A 24,712-nucleotide genomic window follows, 5' to 3' on the forward strand; every position below is an offset into this window, starting at 1 on the left:
AGATGGTAACGATGTCCACCATCGCTCACTGAACACTCCAGTATCTCCCAGTTCACTCCCCGAACATCAGTCAGGATCCTCACTGAGGAACTGTCCGGTTTTACACCTCAGCTGACACTGAGATGGTAACGATGTCCACCATCGCTCACTGAACACTCCAGTATCTCCCAGTTCACTCCCCGAACATCAGTCAGGATCCTCACTGAGGAACTGTCCGGTTTTACACCTCAGCTCACACTGAGATGGTAACGATGTCCACCATCGCTCACTGAACACTCCAGTATCTCCCAGTTCACTCCCCGAACATCAGTCAGGATCCTCACTGAGGAACTGTCCGGTTTTACACCTCAGCTCACACTGAGATGGTAACGATGTCCACCATCGCTCACTGAACACTCCAGTATCTCCCAGTTCACTCCCCGAACATCAGTCAGGATCCTCACTGAGGAACTGTCCGGTTTTACACCTCAGCTCACACTGAGATGGTAACGATGTCCACCATCGCTCACTGAACACTCCAGTATCTCCCAGTTCACTCCCCGAACATCAGTCAGGACCCTCACTGAGGAACTGTCCGGTTTGACACCTCAGCTCACAGTGAGATGGTAACGATGTCCACCATCGCTCACTGAACACTCCAGTATCTCCCAGTTCACTCCCCGAACATCAGTCAGGACCCTCACTGAGGAACTGTCCGGTTTGACACCTCAGCTCACAGTGAGATGGTAACGATGTCCACCATCGCTCACTGAACACTCCAGTGTCTCCCAGTTCACTCCCCGAACATCAGTCAGGATCCTCACTGAGGAACTGTCCGGTTTGACACCTCAGCTCACACTGAGATGGTAACGATGTCCACCATCGCTCACTGAACACTCCAGTATCTCCCAGTTCACTCCCCGAACATCAGTCAGGACCCTCACTGAGGAACTGTCCGGTTTTACACCTCAGCTCACACTGAGATGGTAACGATGTCCACCATCGCTCACTGAACACTCCAGTGTCTCCCAGTTCACTCCCCGAACATCAGTCAGGATCCTCACTGAGGAACTGTCCGGTTTTACTCCTCAGCTCACACTGAGATGGTAACGATGTCCACCATCTCTCACTGACCACTCCAGTATCTCCCAGTTCACTCCCCGAACATCAGTCAGGATCCTCACTGAGGAACTGTCCGGTTTTACACCTCAGCTCACACTGAGATGGTAACGATGTCCACCATCGCTCACTGAACACTCCAGTATCTCCCAGTTCACTCCCCGAACATCAGTCAAGTGAGCTAAGTGATTAATCGAGTATTTTCTTCCCAAGCCATGAAGTCTCAGGCACACATTCAAAAATAACAACTATTTATTGAGTTCAGTAACATCACACGATAGTCTCTGCATATTAAACTGTAAAATAAAAGCCTGGTCTAATTGTGTTTTGGGAGGGGGTTGGAGATTCATCTCTACCAAAGGAGGTGTAAGGTACTCCCTCCCTCTGCTCGCCTGCTGGTCACCCTTGGGTAAGGTGTAGCACCTGCTCAGCCCCCGATCAGGGTCACGTGAAGCCGTATGAGCAGCCAGAACATCTCACAAGTCCTGATTATGCAACCACTGACCCCAGGCAGACAATCTCTGAAGAGTATCGATAACGCCTGGGGTCACCCATCTTGTAAAGACACTGCCCCGAAGGAGGGCAAACCACCCCTGAAGAAAAATCTTGCCAAGAAGATTCAGGGTCAGAGATGGGGAGAAGAATAAGAACAAGAGATTAAAGACAGATGAAAGACCACGATCGCCCACATCATACGACACATCATGATGATGAATAGTGTATGGGACAGAATTCCTGCAGAACGTTCAGTAACACATTAATCCTGCTGATCCCCTGTGTAACCAGCCCTGTGGATCGCTGTCATTCATCATTTGGGACATTGCTACTTATCAAACTATAACACACGACAGAGATTGCTGATCATTTATTGGCCCAGTCGACTCACTCCTTCCATCGCCAGCTACCGAACAGGGTGCAGTGACGGTTCCAGTCCCAGTTCACTCTGCTGCTTCACCCCCAGAGATTCCCTCCCGAGATCAGCCCAGTCCGAGGGACACTGAGTGAGACTGTCCCGCCCGCGCACCGGGCAACATCCAGTCATGGACATCCAATGGAAGCACCACGCTGGGACCGAGCGGCCGATTCACAGGTCCCAGGGCAGGGCCTCCAACGTCATCACAAGAGACTTGCTCAGTTCCAGCTGGGATGTTCGGGTTGAAAGGGGAGGGTGGGAAATGGGAGGGAAATGTTCCGACCCCAGGGGGTGGTGATGTACACACAGTGGGATGTTCAGAAGATCACTCTCAGTCCGGGTCTGGTTCCCTCCAGCGATTTCAGCCGTTTCTCTCCATCTGAACTGAACTGATTCCCCCTCAGTCTGAAACAGATGAATGAATAAAGAGAAAACACACAGATTAGACAACAGTGTCAGTAACAGGGACTGACGTTAACGTTTCAACAACACTCACGGACAAATATTACCCAGGGTTTTCACCGATATTTAATCACACCAGATCTGATCGAGGCACAACTGCGCAAGCGCATGGACGTCAGCAAGTTAGACCAGCGGGAAGGATTTAAAAGGAAGACAACTTTATAGAGCGGGCGACAGAGTAGAGGGAGTCAGAGTTGGAGGGCTTTGGCTCATCGAGGCTTAGGCGGTAACAGGTTGAGGCGAGGCAGTTACTTGAGAAGATTAGAAACAGGAAGTATGTCTGTGAGGCCGGTGTTCTGTTCTGGATATGAGATGAGTGAAATCCCGGACGGCCACACCTGCGCCAGGCACGTCGAGCTGCGGCTCCTTAGGGTCCGGGTTAGGGAACTGGAGATGAGGCTCGATGACCTTTGCCTGGTCAGGGAGAGTGAGGAGGTGACAGAGAGGAGCTATTGGCAAGGGGTCACACCAGGGTCTCCGGACACAGACAAGTGGGTAACAGTCAGGAGAGGGAAGGGCAAGAGTCAGATACTAGAGGCACCTCTAGTGTCTGTTCCTCCTCAACAATAAGTACTCCTGTTTGAGTACTGTTGGAGGGACGGCCTACCCTGGGGAAGCAACAGTGGCCGTGCCTCTGGCACAGAGTCCGACCCTGTGGCTCAGAAGGGGAGGGAACTGAAGAGGACGGCAGCGGTGATAGGGGACTCTCTAGTCAGGCGATTCTGTGGACGCAGGAAAGAAACACGGATGGGAGTTTGCCTCCCAGGTGCCAGGGTCCAGGATGTTTCTGATCACGTTCACGATATTCTGAAGTGGGAGGGAGATAATAGAGAATAGGTGCAGCAGTAGGCCATTCGGCCCTTCGAGCCAGCACCGCCATTCACTGTGATCATGGCTGATCATCCACAGTCAGTACCCCGTTCCTGCCCTCTCCCCATATCCCTTGACTCCACTATCTTTAAGAGCTCTATCTAACTCGTTCTTGAAAGCATCCAGAGAATTGGCCTCCACTGCCTTCTGAGGCAGAGCATTCCACAGATCCACCACTCTCTGGGTCAAAAAGGTTTTCCTCAACTCCGTTCTGAATGGCCTACCCCTTATTCTTAAACTGTGGCCTCTTGTTCTGAACTCCCACAACATTGGGAACATGTTTCCTACCTCTAGCGTGATCAGCCATAGGTCGTAGTACACAAGGGTAACAATGACAATGGTAGGAAAAGGGAGGAGGTTCTGAAAACTACAGGGAGGTTGGAAGGAAGTTGAGAAGCAGGACCTCAAAGATAGTCATCTCGGGATTACTGCCTGTGCAGGAATAGAGTGAGGTGGAGGATAAATGCATGGCTGAGGAATTGGAGCGGGGGAGGGGGGGCAGGGATTCAGATTTCTGGATCATTTGGACCTCTTTTGGGACACAAGTGACCTGTACAAAAAGGACAGGTTGCACTTGAATCTAAGGGGGATCAATATCCTGGCAGGGAGGTTTGCTGAGGCTAGTCTCAACTAGAATCGTTGGGGGATTGGGACCAAACTGAAGAGACGGAGTAAGGGGCAGTTAGCTCACAAATAGAGAAAGCCTGTAGACAGTGTGAGAGGGAGGATAGGCAGGTGATAGAGAAGGGATGTACTCAGAGCCAGGGTTTCAGATGTGTCTATTTTAATTCAAGGAGTATTATGAACAAAGTGATGAGCTCAGAGCCTGGATCAGCACTTGCAGCTATGATGTTGTGGCCATTACAGAGACTTGGATGGCTCAGGGACAGGAATGGTTACTTCGAGTGCCAGGCTTTAGATGTTTCAGAAAAGACAGGGAGGGAGGCAAAAGAGGTGGGGACATGGTACTGCTGATCAGAGATGGTCACAGCTGCAGAAAAGGAGGACGTCATGGAGGGATTGTCTACGGCGTCTCTGTGGGTGTAAATTAGAAACAGGAAGGGGTCAGAAACTCTACTGGGTGTTTTTTTTAATAGACCACCCAACAGTAACAGAGACAGATTCTGGAAAGGTGTAATAATAACAGGGTTGTCCTGGTGAAAGATTTTAATTTTGCAGATATCATTTGGCGTCTCCCTACAGCTTGGGGTTTAGATGGGGTGGAGTTTGTTAGGTGGGTTCAGGAAGGTTTTTTGACACATATGTAGATAAGCCTACAAGAGGAGTGGTTGTATTTGATCTGGTATTGGGAAATGAATCTGGTCAGGAGTCAGATCTCTCATTGAGAGACCATTTTGGAGATAGTGATCACAATTCTATCTCCTTTGCCATAGCATTGGAGAGGGATAGGAACAGACAAGTTAGGAAAGCGTTTAATTGGAGTAAAGGGAACTATGAGGATATCAGGCAGGAAATTGGAAGCATAAATTGGGAACAGATGTTCTAAGGGAAATGAACAGAAGAAATATGGAGAATGTTGATGTGATATTTTTGTGGCGTTCTGCATAGGTATGTTCCAGCGAGACAGGCAAAGGATGGTAGGGTACAGGAACCGTGATGTACAAAGACTGTTGTAATTCTAGACAAAAAGGAAAGAAAAGCTTATGGAAGGTTCAAAAACTAGGTAATGACATGAATCTGGAAGATTATAAGGCTATCAGGAAGGAGCTTAAGAGTGAAATTAGGAGAGCCAGAAGGGGCCGTGAGAAGGCCTTGGCGGACAGGATTAAGGAAAACCCCAAAGCATTCTACACGTGTGTGAAGAGCAAAAGGATAAGGTGTGAGAGAATAGGACCTATCAAGTGACAGTGGGAAAGTGTGTATGGAACCGGAGGAGACAGCAGAGGTACTTAATGAATACTTTGCTTCAGTACTCACTACGTAAATGGATCTTGGCAATTGTAGGAATGGCATACTGTGGACTGAAAAGCTTGAGCATATAGTTATTAAGAAAGAGGATGTGCTGGAGCTTTTCGAAAGTATCAAGTTGGATAACTCACCGGGACCAGGCCGGATGTACCCTGGGCTACTGTGGGAGATGAGGGAGGAGATTGCTGAGACTCTGGCGATGATCTTTCCATCATCAATGGGGACGGGAGAGGTTCCGGAGGATTGGAGGGTTGCGGATGTTGTTCCTTTATTCAAGAAAGGGAGTAGAGATAGCCCAGGAAATTATAGACCAGTGAGTCTTACTTCACTGGTTGGTAAGTTGATGGAGAAGATCCTGAGGGGTAGGATTTATGAACATCTGGAGAGGTGAAATATGATTAGAAATGGTCAGCATGGCTTTGTCAAAGGCATGTTGTACCTCATGAGCCTGATTGAATTTTTTGAGGTTGTGACTAAACACGTTGATGAAGGTAGAGCCATAGATGTAGTGTATATGGATTTCAGCAAGGCATTTGATTAGGTACCCCATGAAAGGTTTATTGAGAAAGTAAGGAGGCATGGGATCTAAGGGGACATTGCTTTGTGGATCCAGAACTGGCTTGCCCACAGAAGGCAAAGAGTGGCTGTAGACGGGTCATATTCTGCATGGAGGCCGGTGACCATCTTTGTGATTTTTATAAATGACCTGGATGAAGAAGTGGAGGGATGGGTTAGTAAGTTTGCTGATGACACTAAGGTTGGAGGTGTTGTGGATAGCCTGGAGGGTTGTCAGAGGTTACAGCAGGACATTGATAAAATGCAGAACTGGGCTGAGAAGTGGCAGATGGAGTTCAACCAAGAGAAGTGTGAGGTGGTTCATTTTGGTAGGTCAAATATGATGGCAGACTATAGTATTAATGGCCAGACTCTTGGCAGTGTGGAAGATCAGAGGGATCTTGGGGTCCGAGTCCATAGGACACTCCAAGCTGCACAGGTTGACTCTGTGGTTAAGGAGACATATGGTGCATTAGCTTTCGACAATCGTGGGAATGAGGTTAGGAGCTGAGAGGTAATGTTGCAGCTCTATAGGACCCTGGTCAGACCCACTTGGAGTACTGTGCTCAGTTCTGGTCGCCTCACTACGGGAAGGATGTGGAATCTATAGAAAGGGTGCAGAGGAGATTTACAAGGATGTTGCCTGGATTGGGGAGCATGCCTTATGAGAATAAGTTGAGGGAACTCGGCCTTTTCTCGTTGTAGTGACGGAGGATGAGAGGAGTCTTGATAGAGGTGTATAAGATGATGAGAGGCATTGATCGTGTGGGTAGTCAGAGGCTTTTTCCCCAGGGCTGAAATGGCTAGCACGAGAGGACACAGGTTTATGGTGCTTGGAAGTAGGTACAGAGGAGATGTCAGGGGTAAGTTTTCCACACAGAGAGTTATGAGTGTGTGGAATGGGCTGCCGGCAAAGCTGGTGGAGGCGGATACAATAGGGACTTTTAAGAGACTCCTGGATAGTACATGGGGCTTCGAAAAATAGAGGGCTATGGGTAGCCCTAGGTAATTTCTAAAGCAGGCACATGTTTGGCACAGCATTGTGGGCTGAAGGGCCTGTATCGTGTTGCAGGTTTTCTACGTTTCCATGTTTCCAGTCGTTACCACAAATACTCACTCAATCCACTCCAGACTCGGGTGGGTCAGTATGAGGTGGCGAAGAGCGGAGACAGATCGGTCTGTGAGTGTGTTCCAATGCAGTTCCAATTCCCTCACTGAGTGTTTTGTAACAAGAGCTGAGACGAGATCCTCGATGCCAGAATCTGAGAGTCTGGTCCACCAGAGTCTGCAAATGAGAGAAATGAGGAATCAGGAGATTCCCAGAGTTTGTTCATCACACTGACAGATCTCCTGCTGACCACAAACTCCCCATCATCTGCTGTGGGTTCACACTGTTCCTTCCACACCTTTCCACCAGGACACTCCTGGATGTTCAGCAGTGCTATCAGTCTGAACCTCTGTGTCTGGCTGAACTGACAGAAGGGTTCCCTCAACAGCTGAGACCGTATTATCAGGGAAATTAAATTGTTATGGACGTCAGTCTCTCAAACACTCAGTAAAACTTGGCAATGACAAGATCTGGGAGCAATAAAACACATTCCCACCCTCACAGCTGAAAACAGTGAGACCCACAGGGTTGCATAAACTCCAGTGAAAAGAGACACTGGCTGTTCCCCCAGTCACTGTCCCTGCCCACAGATCCCACAGGAATCACCAGACTTGTGCCAGCTTTTCCCTGCCACAGATTTCCAGCCTGTGAACTGGGGGGGCCTCAGGAAGTGCCCACTGCCCTTTTGGATACCCATGTTCACCTCCCCGTGGTGTTACAGGGGGCAACTGGGATCACAGTCTGCAGAGCAGATGAAGGTATGGTCAGTGTGAGCTGTGGGGTGTGTGTGAAAGATCACGAGTCGGAGAGACGGAAGTGCTTGTGTCCAGTGCTCAGTGTCTGTCACCAGAAACACCATCTCACAGTCTGGTACTTACCCCAGTGTCTGTATTTTACACTCCGGGTTCCTCAGAGCCTCAGACACCAGTTTCACTCCCCAATCTCCCAGTTCATTGTTGCCCAGCTCAAGGTCCATCAGTGAGTGGTTGGCAGTCAGAACGGAGGCGAGATCCACAACACCAGCAGCTGTGAGGCCAACAGACTCCAAACTGTGGATCAGAGAGAGATGAGACGATGAATCCCACCATTTATTTATCCCACTTTCAGAATCAGAATCAGGTCTATTATCACTAGCAAGTGTCGTGAAATTTGTCAACCTAGCAGCAGCAGTTCAATGCAATACACATTAATATAGGAAGGAAAACTAAACTCATAAATAAATCAATTAAACTATATTGATGTATATTGAATACATTAAACTATGCAGAAACAGAAAAAGGGAATTTGTATTTACCCCAGTTGTTTACGATATATATTAATGATTTAGACGAGGGAATTAAATGCAGCATCTCCAAGTTTGTGGATGACACGAAGCTGGGCAGCGGTGTCATTATTATCTGAACGGTGGCCGATTAGGAAAAGTGGAGATGCAACGAGACCTGGGTGTCATTGTACACCAGTCATTGAAGGTGGGCATGCAGGTACAGCAGGCGGTGAAAAAGGCAAATGGTATGTTGGCATTCATAGCAAAAGGATTTGAGTACAGGAGCAGGGAGGTTCTACTGCAGTTGTACAAGGCCTTGGTGAGACTGCACCTAGAACATTGTGCTCAGTTTTGGTCCCCTAATCTGAGGAAAGACATTCTTGCCATAGAGGGAGTACAGAGAAGTTTCACCTGATTGATTCCTGGGATGACAGGACTTTCATATGAAGAAAGACTGGATCGACTAGGCTTATACTCCCTGGAATTGAGAAGATTGAGGGGGGATCTTACTGAAACGTATAAAATTCTAAAGGGATTGGACAGGCCAGATGCAGGAAGATTGTTTCCGATGTTGGGGAAGTCCAGAACGAGGGGTCACAGTTTAAGGATAAAGGAGAAGCCTTTTAGGACCAAGATGAGGAAAAACTTGGTTTGATTTTCTTTATTGTGTGATTTATGTATAATTAATGTTAATTTAATTTGTGTAATAAAGTCTGACTTTTTTTTAAACGTTCTGAACTGTTGTCGCAGAAAGCTGATTTTCATAACATTTAAACCCTGGTTATATTTGCCTAGGACAGGGGTTGGCAACCCGCGGCTCCGGAGCCACATGTGGCTCTTTTACCTCTGTGCTGCGGCTCCCTGTTGCTTTGGGAAATAATTGGTCAGTATTTAATTAAAATGTATTTTATGCTAGTTTGTTAGTTTTTGAAATGTAATTCTAAATTTGAAGATTATGGTGATCTTGTACAATCTAAATAAGACGTTGTGGCGACCCATTTCCTGACACATCCGAACCGGCTCACAATTAGCCAGTGTTCAGGCTAAGGGAGATAGCCTACGGGGGTTTGTGAGTACGTGTCTTTTGCAGCATCCGCGCCCATGGGGGGCGGGTTGAGGGAGGCTTAAAAGCAAGGCTGTTTAGTTCGAATAAAGCTATCTTTGACTGCAGTTTACTGACTGCGTGTAGCACACCGCTACAACGTGTTTTTATCGCTGGCTGTCCAGAGGGGAGGTGCTGAAACGCTTTGTCGCATGTCTCGAAGAAGTGAAAACGTTCCTGGGCAGCAAAGGGCTCACCTTTCCTGAGCTGGAACAGCCAGAGTGGCTGGAAAAGCTACACTTCATGGTAGACATGACAGCGCACCTAAACACGCTGAACACAGCTCTTCAGGGGAAAGGACGTACAGCCTTAAACATGCTGGAGGATGTTTTGGCATTCGAGCGCAAGTTGACAGTGCTTGCCAGAGATTTACAGAAAGGCACATTGTCTCACTTCCCCAATTTGAGAGAGTTCAAACAAGGTCACGACATGATAAATTCGGAGTATTTACATTCTGCAATCATCGCAATGCAAACATCGTTTGGGAAACGCTTCTGTGAGTTCAGAGAGGAAAAAAACACATTATCCTTCCCGGTCACTCCCCTAAGCATCGATCCATCCCTACTGAATACGACTGCATTGGCAGCTGTGAGTCAACCTGACCAAGTATGATAAATATTTTAATTGCCTATTATTTTACGTATATTCATAGTTTTTCATTGTTCAGTGAAATAGTCCTTTTATTTTTCAGGTTGACAGCTGGCTGACATTAATTTTGGTTTGCTGCTGGCGGCAAATTTAAGTTTGGCGTTTTTCATAAATACAAGAAGGACTCAAATAGACGTCGAGTATTTTACTTAAAAGTAACCTTCAACCCAACGTCTTTTTTTCGGAGTTCAAAATGTTTTTGTTGCATGCAGAAATGTAATTTCGTTTTCTCTGCAGGAGTTCATCAATTTCATAAATGTAACACATTATAGTTTGTTTATACATAGCATAAAGGCAAAAAAAAAACGTTGTATGCAGTGTTATTTCATTTTAAATGTCAAACGGGTTTTGCGGCTCCCAGTGTTTTCTTTTCTGTGGGAAACGGGTCCAAGTGGCTCTTTCAGTGGTAAAGGTTGCTGACCTTTACAAGGTTGTTGACCTAGGACAATATACAATAACACTGAACTAGTGAATGGATTTAATGGAGCCTGAGGTGAGGGCCTGTTATTTGGGCTGTGGAGATCGATGGAGTGATGATCTGTCCCAATGTCCCCCAGTCTGGTACTTACCACAGTTTCTGTATTTTACACTCTGGGCTCCTCAGAGCCTCAAACATCAGTTTCACTCCAGAATCTCCCAGTTCATTCGCACCCATCCAGCTCCATCAGTGAGTGGTTGGTATTGAGAACAGAAGCAAGATGCACAACACCAGCAGCTGTGAGACCGACACACCGCAGACTGTGGATCAGAGAGATGAGAAGTTTAATCCCAGGGTTTATTAACCCCACAATTACTGATAACACCAATCTCCAGCATCAGACACCAGTGAGTATAAACATCACTGCACCTTCCGAACTGGAAACACTCAAATCTCCCCAGAACAAATGGCAGAACCCCGGGGACATTGTATATTTGTGTTCACCCTCTACATCCCAGCCCCACTCCACAGTACACCACCACTCTGGACCTTGTGCTCTATACTGAATCACAGGGAGGCAGTGTAACCTTCCACACTCCCAGCTTACCCTCCCCTTGTCCCGTCTCCACAGAAAAACCCAGCACATCCCTGTTCCTCACATTCATCCCTGAGCTCATCCTCCTGACAGGGTGTCACCCAGTCACCCCACCGACACAATGCTGCCTCGGGGAAACACCCACATTCCAAACCAGTTTCACCTCAACAAGAATATTCTCCAACCCCACACTGAGAGCTGAGGGTTACAACAGTTTACAGTTCCGTGAGAATATTAAACCAGCTCCAGGTCAACAGTTGGAGAATTAAAGTTACCAAAACACTGAGTCAAGTTTAAATCCATCAGGGAGAAATGTTCAACACACAATCTGACCCTGAACAGTTTGTGGTCTGACACCTTTCTCTGTGGGACTGATGGTGTCCAGCTGGTCAGTAATTTCCTGTTGTGTCTGTGTCCCCACAGGGAACTGGGTAAAGGAAGCCCCACTCTCTTTCCACACACATCCCCTGTAGTTTGTTAGAGGAGCTGATTCTACCTCAGACACACTCCCCAGACACATACTGTTTCCTGCGGTGAACAGGCTGCATTGAAAACACTCCGAGCTTTGCTTTGATCTCAGATCAACTCCTGTTTCAGTAATCACTTGGACCCCCTACAATTCTCCTAATATCACAACAGCTCAACAGTAGAAACCTTCTCGTCTGTTTTGGATGATCCAGACAACTGGAAATACAAGTCAGCCTGTTGTTCTGTCACCAATTCCTGAGTCTCTGTCCCTCGCACTGTGTATGGATCCTTGACTTCCTCATCCTCCTCACTCACCATCAACACTGAGCTCTGTGAGCTTCACCCGCAGCTCTAATCTCTTAGTATAACCAGTTTTTGCCTGAGTATTGCTACAACACTGCCTACAAACTGCTGATTACAGAATCACAGATGGTAACGAGGTGGCGTACAGGAGTGAGACAGATCAGCTGGACAAGTCGTGTCTGCAGAACAATCACACACTGAACGTCAGCAAGACCAAGGAACCGACTGTGGACTTGTGGAAGGGGAAATCAGACAAACTACACCATTCCTCAGTGAGGGGTGAGCGGTGGAAAGGGTGAGTAGCAGCAAGTTCCTGGGTGACAACATCTCAGAGAATCTCACCTGGCCCAGAACATAGAGGGAACCATGAAGGAAGCACACGAGCATTCTTCTCATTGAGCGGCATGTCATCACAGACGACTGCAGACTTCCACAGGTGGACACCAGAAAGCATTCTGACTGGTTGTATCATCAGGAACCCACAACATCTGGGCCAATCCCTCAGACAGGAGCCTGAAGGTCCACATCCACAACAGCTTCTTCTCATTGAGCGGCATGTCATCACAGACGACTGCAGACTTCCACAGGTGGACACTAGAAAGCATTGTGACTGGTTGTATCATCAGGAACCCACAACATCTGGGCCAATCCCTCAGAGAGGAGGGACAGGAGCCTGCAGACCCACATCCACAACAGCTTCTTCTCATTGAGCGGCATGTCATCACAGACGACTGCAGACTTCCACAGGTGGACACTAGAAAGCATTGTGACTGGTTGTATCATCAGGAACCCACAACATCTGGGACAGTCCCTCAGAGAGGAGGGACAGGAGCCTGAAGGCCCACATCCACAACAGCTTCTTCTCATTGAGCGGCATGTCATCACAGACGACTGCAGACTTCCACAGGTGGACACTAGAAAGCATTGTGACTGGTTGTATCATCAGGAACCCACAACATCTGGGACAGTCCCTCAGAGAGGAGGGACAGGAGCCTGAAGGCCCACATCCACAACAGCTTCTTCTCACTGTATCATGTTCCTGAACTGACCTGAAAGTCCGTCATTCCATCGTAGACTAGATTCCCTCAACTTGCAAAGTATCATTACATTTTTGTGTAATTTATGTATAATTCATGTTAAATTAAGTTTCTGTCATTAACATACATGTTTGTGTAACCCTTTCACCGTGAGCTCATAATGAGTTAACTATGACTGTAAATATCAGCAACTAACTCTACATTGCATGGGAAATAACGAGGAAAGGGTCATTTCCAGTAAGTGAACTAGATATGATTCGGGTAAACACAGAACATGAAAGTTCAAATGTTCCTTCAAAGGAAAATAAGCCTATCATTTGTATAAATGCTGACACACCCACTCAAATTTACTGTTCACCAGGAAGTAATAATTTAACTCACAGAGGTATAAAGTAAATTGAGATTTTATTGACAGAATATTTTAAACTACAACAAACACAATATTTCTATATAATACAAATATTTTTAAAAAGGACCCACTATATTGTATAATATACAAGCCCATAACGTGCATTTAATCATTTGAACTCATGGTGGCATTATCAATCCAGTTTGCTCCATTGTGTTTACTCACAGTACCGAAACAGTTTTGCATTAGAAAATCAGTCAAGTTGTGTGCAAGCTAGCTCACCAAAAGTTACCCTCACAACCTCTGAGAGACCGAGGTCTGCACGTGAGGATTTTCTGACATCGGTATCTTTCCTTCCAAACTTATCCCTCCGAGTCTTTCACCAGGTTCTCTCGCTATATTAGTTGTCCGTTTCTCTCATGGAAACATAGAACAATACAGCACAGTACAGGTCCTGGATGCACTTAACAAACTCTGCCCCGTCTAAACCATTGGAACTAATCAGGTGCCAATCAAACAACACACACAAAATGCTGGGATGGGATAAGAAGGGGAGGAGGGGTATTAACAGAAGTTAGAAAATATACCGGCTGGGTAGCCTCCAACCTGATGGCATGAACAGTGACTTCTCTAACTTCCGTTAATGCCCCTCCTCCCCTTCTTACCCCATCCTTGACATATTTAGTTGTTTGCCTGTTCTCCATCTCCCTCTGGTGTTTCCCCCCCCCCTTTCTTTCTCTCTAACCCATCCCATGATCCTTTCCCTTCTCCAGCTCTGTATCACTTTCGCCAATCACCTTTCCAGCTCTTAGCTTCATCCCACCCCCTCCGGTCTTCTATCATTTCGCATTTCCCCCTCCCCCCACTACTTTCAAATCTCTTAGTATCTCTCCTTTCAGTTAGTCCTGACGAAGGGTCTCGGCCCGAAACATGGACAGCGCTTCTCCTTATAGATGCTGCCTGGCCTGCTGTATTCCACCAGCATTTTGTGTGTGTTGCTTGAATTTCCAGCATCTGCAGATTTCCTCGCAAGTGCCAATCAATATTAGGGAAGTTAAAGTCGCTCATGATAACAACCCTGTTATTTTTGCACCTTTCCAATATCTGCCTCCCAATCTGCTCCTCGGTATCTCTGCTGCTACCAGGGGGACTATAGAATACTCCCAATGGAGTAATTGCTCCCTTCCTGTTCCTGACTTCCACCCATACTGACTCAAAAGAGGATCCTGCTACATTACCCACCCTTTCTGTAGCTGTAATAGTATCTCTGACCAGTAATGCCACCCCTCCTCCCCTTCCCACCCCCCTATCTTTTAACATTTTTCTTAAATGTTAAAAATGAGGCCACATTTACCACTTCATCTGGCAGCTCATTCCACACTCCCACCACTCTCTGTGTGAAGAAGCCCCCCCAATGTTCCCTTTAAACTTTTCCCCCTTCAACCTTAACTCAGGTCCTCTGGTTCTTTTTCTCCCCTAGCCTCAGTGGAAAAAGCCTGCTTACATTCACTCCATCTATACCCATCATAATTTTATACACCTCTATCAAATCACCCCTCATTCTCCTACACTCCAGGGAATAAAGTCCTAACCTATTCAACCTTTCTATGTAACTCAGTTTCTCAAGTCCCGGCAACATCCTTGTAAACCTTCTCTGCACTCTTTCAACCTTATTAATATCCTTCCTGTAATTCGGTGACCAAAACTGCACACAATACTCCAAATTTGGTCTTACCAATGTCTTATACAATTTCACCATTACATTCCAACTCTTATACTCAATGCTTTGATTTACAAAGGCCAATCTACCAAAAGCTCTCTTTACAACCCTATCTACTTGTGACGCCACTTTTAGGGAATATTGTACCTGTACTCCCAGATCCCTCTGTTCTACTGCACCCCTCAGTGCCCCACCATTTACCTTGCATGTTCTACCCTGGTTTGTCCTTCCAAAGTGCAATACCTCACACTTGTCCACATTAAACTCCATCTGCCATTTTTCAGCCCATTCCTCCAGCTGGTCCAGATCCCTCTGCAAGCTTTGAAAACCTTCCTCACTGTCCACTACACCTCCAATCTTTGTATCATCAGCAAATCTGCTGATCCAATTTGCCACATTATCATCCAGATCATTGATATCGCTGACAAATAACAATGGACCCAGCACTGATCCCTGTGGCACACCACTGGTCACAGGCCTCCACTCAGAGTAGCAATCCTCCACTACCACTCTCTGGCTTCTCCCATTGAGCCAATGTCTAATCCAATTTACTACCTCTCCATGTGCACCTAATGACTGAATCTTCCTAACTAACCTCCCATGCGGGACCTTGTCAAAGGCCTTACTGAAGTCAATGTATACAACATCCACTGCCTTCTTTTCATCCACTTTCTGGTAACCTCCTCGACAAACTCTAATAGACTGGTTAAACATGACCTACCACGCACAAAGCCATGCTGACTGTTTCTAATAAGTCCCTGTCTATCCAAATACTTGTAGATCCTATCTCTTAGTATTCCTTCCAATAATTTACCTACTACTGATGTCAAACTTACCGACCTATAATTTCCCAGCTTACTTTTTGAGCCTTTTTTAAACAACGGAACTACATGAGCTATCCTCCAATCCTCCGGCTCCTGACCCGTGGATATCGACATTTTAAATATTCCTGCCAGGGCCCCTGCAATTTCAACACTAGTCTCCCTCAAGGTCCGAGGGAATATCCTGTCAGGTCCTGGGGATTTATCTACTCTGATTTGCCTCTAGACAGCAAGCACCTCCTCCTCTTCAATCTGTATAAGTTCCATGACCTCAATACTTGTTTGCCTTGTTTCCATAGACTCCATTCCAGTTTCCTTAGTAAATACAGATGCAAAAAACCCATTTAATATCTCTCCCTCCCATTTCTTTTGGTTCCATACATAGCCGATCACTCTGACCAATTTTATCCCTTACTATCCTTTTGCTCTTAACATACCTGATGTAGCTCTTTGGATTGTCCTTCACCCTGACTGCCAAAGCAACCACATGTCTTCTTTTAGCCCTCCTGATTGCTTTCTTAAGTATTTTCTTACTCTTTTTATATTCCTCAAGCATCTGATTTCCTCCCTGTTGCCTATACATGTTATACATCTCTCTTTTCTTCTTTATCAGAGTTCCAATATCCCTCGAGAACCAAGGTTCCTTATTCTTATTTACCTTTAACCCTGACAGGAACATACAGACTCTGCGCTCTCAAAATTTCTCCTTTGAAGGCCTCCCACTTACCAATGACATCCTTGCCAGAGAACAAACTGTCCCAATCTACGCTTTTTAGATCCTTTCTTATTTCTTCAAATTTGGCCTTTTTCCAGTTTAGAACTTCAATCTGCGGACCAGATCTATCTTTATCTATGATCAAGTTGAAACTAATGACTTATGATCACTGGAACCAAAGTTCCCCTACACACACTTCCGTCACCTGTCCTAACTTGTTTCCTAATCGGAGATCTAATATTGCATTCTCCCTAGTTGACTTAGAAAACTTTCCTGAACACATTTCACAAACTCTAACCAATCTAGACCTTTAACAGTATGGGAGTCCCAATCAATGTGTGGGAAATTAAAATATCCTACAATCACAACTTTCTGTCTCCTGCAGTTGTCTGCTATCTCTCCACAGATTTGCTCCTCCAATTCTCGCTGACTGTTGGGTGGTCTACAATATAACCCCATTAATGTGGTCATACCTTTCCTGTTTCTCAGCTCCACCCATATGGCCTCTGTAGACAAGCCCTCTAATCTGTCCTGCCGAAGCACTGCCGTACTACCCACACAACCTTACTATTTATGACTTTGCATGACCACACAACCTACTCCAGAAACTGCCTAGAACTTCCCTACCGTATAGCCCTCTATTTTTCTAAGCTTCATGTACCTATCCAGGAGTCTTTTAAAAGACCCTATCGTATCCACCTCCACCACTGTCGCCTGCAGTGCATTCCACGCTCCCACCACTGTCTGTGTGAACAACTTACCCGACACCTCCTCTGTACCTGCCCCCTCGTGTCAGCCATTTCAGCCCTGGGAAAAAGCCTCTGACTATCCACACCAGTACTGCCCAACCTCCGGGCCACAAAGCATACATGGGTGCAGCGGTAGCCGGAGTGCACCCTAAGAAAAAAGCCAAAATAAAAAGCTAATTAATTAGGTGCCGCCTATAAAGATTCGCCCCTGATCTGGGCCGACATTTACGTGACGGGCGGCACCTAATTAATTAGCTTGTTTATTTCGGCTTTTTTTTAAAAGATGCGCTGGGAGCTGCACGCTTCGCGGCGCGGTATCGGTCCGCGGCCCGGAGGCTGGGGACCACTGATCTACACGATCAATGCCCCTCATCATCTTGTACACCTCTATCAGGTCACCTCTCATCCTCCGTCAACTCCGAGTTCACTCAACCTATTCTCATAAGGCAGGCTCCCCAATCCAGGCAACATCCTGGTAAATCTCCTCTGCACCCTTTCTATGGTTTCCACATCCTTCCTGTAGTGAGGCGACCAGAACTGAGCACAGTACTCCAAGTGGGGTCTGACCAGGGTCCTATAGAGCAGCAACATTACCTCTTGGCTCCTAAATTCAATTCCACGATTGATGAAGGCCAATACACCGTACGCCGTCTTAACCACAGAGTCAACCTGCGCAGCAGCTTTGAGTGTCCTGTGGACTCGGACCCCAAGATCCCTCTGATCCTCCACACTGCCAAGAGTCTTACCATTAATACTATATTCTGCCATCATATTTGACCGACCAAAATGAACTACCTCACACTTATCTAGATTGAAATCCCTCTGCCACTTCTCAGCTCAGTTTTTCATCCTCTCAGTGTCCCGCTGTGACCTCTGACAGCCCTCCACATTATCCACAACACCCCCAACCTTTGTTTCATCCTCATATTTACTAACCCATCCCTCCACTTCCTCATCCAGGTCATTTATAAAAATCACAAGGAGGAGGGGTCCTAGAACAGCTCCCTGTGCATCACGACTGGTCACTGCCCTCCATGCAGAATACGAACCATCTACAATTACCCTTTGCCTTCTGTGTATAAGCCAATTCTGGAACCACAAAGCAAGGTCCCTTTGAATCCCATACCCCATCAGTTTCTGAATGAGCCTTGCATGGGGAACCTCATCAAATGCCTTGCGTTTATAATGCACTGTGCTGTTGCTGCAAAAAGCTAATTGTCATAACATTTACATCCTGGTTATACTTACCCATGACAATAAACTTTATCAATGAACTTGAGAGGAGCCATTGGAGCCCAAGCTGAGGGCCTGTTACTACGGGGTGATGATCTGTCCTAATCCCTCACAGTCTGCTACTTACCCGAGTCTCTGCATTTTAAACTTTGTGTTCCTCAGAGCCGTAGACACCAGTTGCATTCCTGAATCTCTCAGTTTATTACCACCCAGATCCAGCTCCGTCAGTGAGTGGTTTGTACTGAGAGCGGATGTGAGATGCCCAACACCAGCAGCTGTGAGACCGACAGACCGTAGACTGTGGATCAGAGAGAGATGAGAAATTTAATCCCAGGGTTTATTAATCCCACTTTCACCAATACCCACAGTAACGTTCAGCGTTTATTAACCCCACAATCACTGATAACACCAATCTCCAGCATCAGACGCCAGTGAGTATAAACATCACTGCACCTTCTGAACTGGAAACACTCAAATCTCCCCAGGACAAATGGCAGAACCCCGGGGACATTGTATATTTGTGTTCACCCTCTACATCCCAGCCCCACTCCACAGTACACCACCACTCTGGACCTTGTGCTCGATACTGAATCACAGGGAGGCAGTGTAACCTTCCACACTCCCAGCTTTCCCTCCCCTTGTCCCGTCTCCAAAGAAAAACCCGGCACATCCCTGTGTTCCTCACATCATCCCAGAGCTCATCCTCTGGACAGGGTGTCAGACAACAGCACAACTGCCTCTGTGTCTGTCCAGACGTTCTGTGCCCGCAGAACCAACCCTGCGAGGGACTCCACTCACCATCTCTGTTATCTGTACACCCCAACCCAGTCACCACACCGACACAATGCTGCCTCGGGGAAACACCCACACTCCAAACCGGTTTCACCACAGCAAGAATATTCTCCAACCCCACACAGAGAGCTGAGGGCTTCAATGAGTGAGAATATTAAACCAGCTCTGGGTCAAAGGTTTGAAAATTAAAGTTGCCAAAACACTGAGTCAAGTTTAAATCCATCAGTGAGAAATGTTCAACACACAATCTGACCCTGAACATGTTGTGGTCTGACACCTTTCCCTGTAGGACTGATGGTGTCCAACTGGTCAGTAATTTCCTGTTGTGTCCGTGACCCCACAGGGAACTGGGTGAAGGCAGCTCAACTTTTTCCACACACATCCCCTGTAGTTTGTTAGAGGAGCTGATTCTAACCCAGACACATACTGTTTCCTGCGGTGAACAGGCTGAATTGAAAGCGCTCTGATTTTTGAAGAAGGCTTAAGACTACTCCCACCTCAATAAGCACTTGGACCCTCTTCATTTCAAATAACGCCACCACTGGCCTGCAGCAGATGCCATCTCTACGGCTCTCCACTCTGTTCTGAATTGGCTGGACAACCGAAATCATTGATTACAGTTCATCACTGAGCTCCACTGTCCACTTTAAACTGGCCTTCTCTGTCCAATCCTGGGCCTCTGTACCTCACCCCACGACCGTATCCTCGAACTCCTCATCCTCCTCACTCAACATCAACACTGGTATACCCGAGTGCTGTGTGCTTTTGTGCCCTGTTCTAATCTCTCTAAACCACTGGCTCTGTGGCTGGGCTCTCCAACAAAACTGTCTGCAGATTCACGGATGACAACGCTGCTGCTGGCAGAATCACAAATGGTAATGAGGACGTGCACAAGAGTGAGATAGATAAAAGGGTTTTCTTACTATCTCAGACAAGACTCCCTCAACTTGCACAAAGATTTGATTATGTTCGTTTTCCTATACTGTGCGATTTATGTACAATAAATGTTAACTTTCTGAAATTAATTTCTGACATGTTTCTAATGTTCTGTACTGTTCTTGCAAGAAGCTGATTTTCACAACATTTACGCCCTGGTTAGATTTGCCCCTGACAATAAACTTTAACACTGAAGTTGTGAGTGGACCTGATGGAGCCCGAGGTGAGGACCTGTTACTCAGTCTGTGGATATCGATGGAGTGATGATCTGTCCCAATGTCTCACAGTCTGGTACTTACCACAGTTTCTGTATTTTACACTCTGGGTTTCTCAGAGCCTCGGAGGCCAGTTTCACTCCAGAATCTCCAAGTTCATTATAACCCAGGTCCAGCTCCGTCAGTGAGCGGTTAGTACTGAGAGCGGAGGCGAGATACACAACACCAGCATCTGTGAGACCGACAGAATCTAGACTGTGGATCAGAGAGAGATGACAAGTTTAATCCCAGGGTTTATTAATCCCACTTTCACCAATACCCACAGTAATGTTCAGTGTTTATTAACCCCACAATTACTGATAACACCAATCTCCAGCATCAGACACCAGTGAGTATAAACATCACTGCACCTTCCGAACTGGAAACACTCAAATCTCCCCAGAACAAATGGCAGAACCCAGGGGACACTGTATATTTGTGTTCACCCTCTACATCCCAGCCCCACTCCACAGTACACCACCACTCTGGACCTTGTGCTCGATACTGAATCACAGGGAGGCAGTGTAACCTTCCACACTCCCGGCTTTCCCTCCCCTTGTCCCGTCTCCACAGAAAAACCCGACACATCCCTGTGTTCCTCACATTCATCCCAGAGCTCATCCTCTGGACAGGGTGTCAGACGACACAACTGCCTCTGTGTCTGACCAGACGTTCTGTGCCCGCAGAACCAACCCTGCAAGGGACTCCACTCACTACCTACGTTAACTGTACATCCCAACCCAGTCACCACACCGACACAATGCTGCCTCGGGGAAACACCCACAGTGAAAACCAGTTTCACCTCAACAAGAATACTCTCCAACCCCACACTGAGAGCTGAAGGTTGCAATGGTTGCTGGGTCAGTGGTAAAGTTAAACCAGCTCCAAGTCAAAGGTTGGAGAATTAAAGTAACCAAAGATTAAAAGTCAACTTTAAATCCATCGGTGAGAAATGTTCAACATACAATTTGACCCTGCGCATTTTGTTGTCTGCATCCATGTTCCCTGATACCTTTCCCTGTGGGACTGATGGTGTCCAAATGGTCAGTGATTTTGTGTTGTGTCCGTGTCCCCACAGGGAACTGGGTAGAGGAGGCTCCACTCTCCTACACACACACGACCCCTAAGTGCCAGAATAACTGACTCTACCTCAGACACACACTGTGACCTGAGGTGAAGAAACTACATTGAAAACACATTTGATTTTGTGGAAGGTTTAAGACTATTCCTGCCTCAGTAAGGACCTGGACCCCCTTCAGTTCACCTAGCATCACCACTGATCTGGAGCAGAACTCCATTCTGGATCACCTGGAGAAGCAAAACGAATGTCCACTGAACATCATCATCCCCTCTAAAATGACCCTCTATGCCCAATTCAAAGGTTGACATGTTTATTTATATTAGTGTACAACTCTGAAATTCCTCTTCTCCAGACAGCCACAAAACCAAGAAAGAAAAAAAATCAGCAGCACAGTTATCAACCCCCAAATCCCTCTTCCCCACACTAAAGAATGAGCAATGATGGAAGAGACTTATCAACCCCAAAATCCCCTCCTCCTAAACACAAAATATTGAGGAAGATTGGGTGAAAAACACAGAATACAACCAAACCACAGGAATGAAAAATGCCCACAGTTCAAGTCGACATCCAAAATGTATAAAACCTGTCAACATCCAATCTCTACCTAGCACAGCGATCTCACCAGTGATAAAAAGACAGTCTACCCTCTCTGTAGCACAGCGATCTCACCAGTGTTAAAAAGACAGTCTACCCTCTCTGTAGCACAGCGATCTCACCAGTGTTAAGAAGACAGTCTATCCTCTCCGTAGCAGTGATCTCACCAGTGATAAAAAGACAGTCTACCCTCTCCGTAGCAGTCATCTCACCAGTGATAAAAAGACAGTCTACCCTCTCCGTAACAGAGCGATCTCACCAGTGATAAAAAGACAGTCTACCCTCTCCGTAGCAGAGCGATCTCACCAGTGTTAAAAAGACAGTCTACCCTCTCCGTAGCAGAGTGATCTCACCAGTGATAAAAAGACAGTCTACCCGCTCCGTCGCAGAGTGATCTCACCAGTGATAAAAAGACAGTCTACCCGCTCCGTAGCAGTGATCTCACCAGTGATAAAAAGACAGTCTATCCTCTCCGTAGCAGAGCGATCTCACCAGTGATAAAAAGACAGTCTACCCTCTCCGTAGCAGAGCGATCTCACCAGTGATAAAAAGACAGTCTACCCTCTCCGTAGCAGAGCGATCTCACCAGTGTTAAAAAGACAGTCTACCCTCTCCGTAGCAGAGTGATCTCACCAGTGATAAAAAGACAGTCTACCCGCTCCGTCGCAGAGTGATCTCACCAGTGATAAAAAGACAGTCTACCCGCTCCGTAGCAGTGATCTCACCAGTGATAAAAAGACAGTCTATCCTCTCCGTAGCAGAGCGATCTCACCAGTGATAAAAAGACAGTCTACCCTCTCCGTAGCACAGTGATCTCACCAGTGATAAAAAGACAGTCTACCCTCTCTGTAGCACAGCGATCTCACCAGTGATAAAAAGACAGTCTATCCGCTCCGTAGCAGAGTGATCTCACCAGTGATAAAAAGACAGTCTACCCTCTCCGTAGCAGTCATCTCACCAGTGATAAAAAGACAGTCTACCCGCTCCGTAGCAGAGTGATCTCACCAGTGATAAAAAGACAGTCTATCCTCTCCGTAGCAGAGCGATCTCACCAGTGATAAAAAGACAGTCTACCCTCTCCGTAGCACAGTGATCTCACCAGTGATAAAAAGACAGTCTACCCTCTCTGTAGCACAGCGATCTCACCAGTGATAAAAAGACAGTTTACCCTCTCCGTAGCAGTGATCTCACCAGTGATAAAAAGACAGTCTATCCTCTCTGTAGCAGAGCGATCTCAACAGTGATAAAAAGAGTCTACCCTCTCCGTAGCAGAGTGATCTCACCAGTGATAAAAACACAGTCTACCCTCTCCGTAGCAGAGTGATCTCACCAGTGATAAAAAGACAGTCTACCCTCTCCGTAGCAGAGCGATCTCACCAGTGATAAAAACAGTCTACCCTCTCCGTAGCACAACGATCTCACCAGTGATAAAAAGACAGTCTACCCTCTCCGTAGCAGAGCGATCTCACCAGTGATAAAAAGACAGTCTACCCTCTCTGTAGCAGAGCGATCTCACCAGTGATAAAAAGACAGTCTACCCTCTCCGTAGCAGAGCGATCTCACCAGTGATAAAAAGACAGTCTACCCTCTCCGTAGCAGAGCGATCTCACCAGTGATAAAAAGACAGTTTACCCTCTCCGTAGCAGAGTGATCTCACCAGTGATAAAAAGACAGTTTACCCTCTCCGTAGCAGAGCGATCTCACCAGTGATAAAAAGACAGTCTACCCCGGGGGTCGGCAACCTGCGGCTCCCGAGCCATTTGTGGCTCTTTCACCTCTGTGCTGCGGCTCCCTGTGGCTTTGGGAAATAATTGGTCAGTATTTAATTAAAATGTATTTTATGTTAGTTTGTTAGCTTTTGAAATGTAATTCTAAATTTGAAGATTATGGTGATCTTGTACAATCTAAGTGTGGCGACACATTTCCTGGCACATCCGAAACGGCTCACAATTAGCCAGCATTCCGGCTAAGGGAGATAGCCTACGGGGGTTTGTGAGTACGTGTCTTTTGCAGCATCTGCGTCCATGGGGGCTGGGTTGAGGGAGGCTTAAAAGCAAGGCTGTTTAGTTCGAATAAAGTTATTCGACTGCAGTTTACTGACTGCGTGAGCACACCGCTACAACGTGTTTTTATCGCTATTAATATACGTCACCACTGCCAATACCTGACACCCGCCAGTGCGCGATTTCTTTAATTTTTCGATCCAAGGTAAGCCAACTATGGAGAATTCTAAAAAAAGAAAAGTGACTGAAGAAAACAGAACGTTTAATGATACGTGGACAGATTCATTTGCTTTCACTGTTGACGAGACTGGTTTACCGGTATGCTTAATATGCAATGAGAAACTAGCAAACAACAAAAAGTCAAATGTCGCAAGGCATTTCCAGAGTAAACACGCAGCCTTTGCTCAAAAATATCCGGATGGAGATGAGAGAAAAAAAGCCGTTTCGGAACTGATGCGGAAGGTTGATCTGAGCAAAAATCATTTCAAGCAATGGATGAAGTCCGGAAAACCAACGACATACGCCAGTTATATTGCCGCTCAGGTAATAGTCAGGCACGGGAAGCAGTTTACAGATGGTGAATATATAAAAGAATCTTTCATTAAGATTTCAGAACATCTATTCACGGACTTTAAAAACAAGAGTGAAATTGTGCAGAAAATCAGGGATATGCCCCTCTCTGCAAAGACTGTCAA

General features: G+C 46.5%; 1 protein-coding gene across 3 annotated transcripts in view; it reads right to left on the minus strand.

The window, feature by feature from the left end:
* Positions 1–1,332: 1,332 nt before the first annotated feature.
* LOC132389251 (ribonuclease inhibitor-like) overlaps positions 1,333–24,712 on the minus strand; it is a 37,810-nt gene continuing 14,430 nt past the window's right edge. For 2 of the 3 annotated variants that reach the window (XM_059961747.1, XM_059961746.1), the window contains 6 exons: positions 20,385–20,555; positions 18,485–18,655; positions 10,519–10,687; positions 7,814–7,984; positions 6,945–7,112; positions 1,333–2,416 (listed from right to left, as the gene is read on the minus strand). In XM_059961747.1, the coding sequence (XP_059817730.1) occupies positions 10,591–10,687; positions 18,485–18,655; positions 20,385–20,555 (439 nt within the window). In that variant the 3' untranslated portion in view covers positions 1,333–2,416; positions 6,945–7,112; positions 7,814–7,984; positions 10,519–10,590. The remainder of the gene's footprint in view (positions 2,417–6,944; positions 7,113–7,813; positions 7,985–10,518; positions 10,688–18,484; positions 18,656–20,384; positions 20,556–24,712) is intronic. The other variant, XM_059961748.1, reaches the window with a different exon arrangement.

This window comes from Hypanus sabinus, unplaced genomic scaffold (assembly GCF_030144855.1).
Source record: "Hypanus sabinus isolate sHypSab1 unplaced genomic scaffold, sHypSab1.hap1 scaffold_517, whole genome shotgun sequence".
NCBI classification, from domain to species: domain Eukaryota; kingdom Metazoa; phylum Chordata; class Chondrichthyes; order Myliobatiformes; family Dasyatidae; genus Hypanus; species Hypanus sabinus.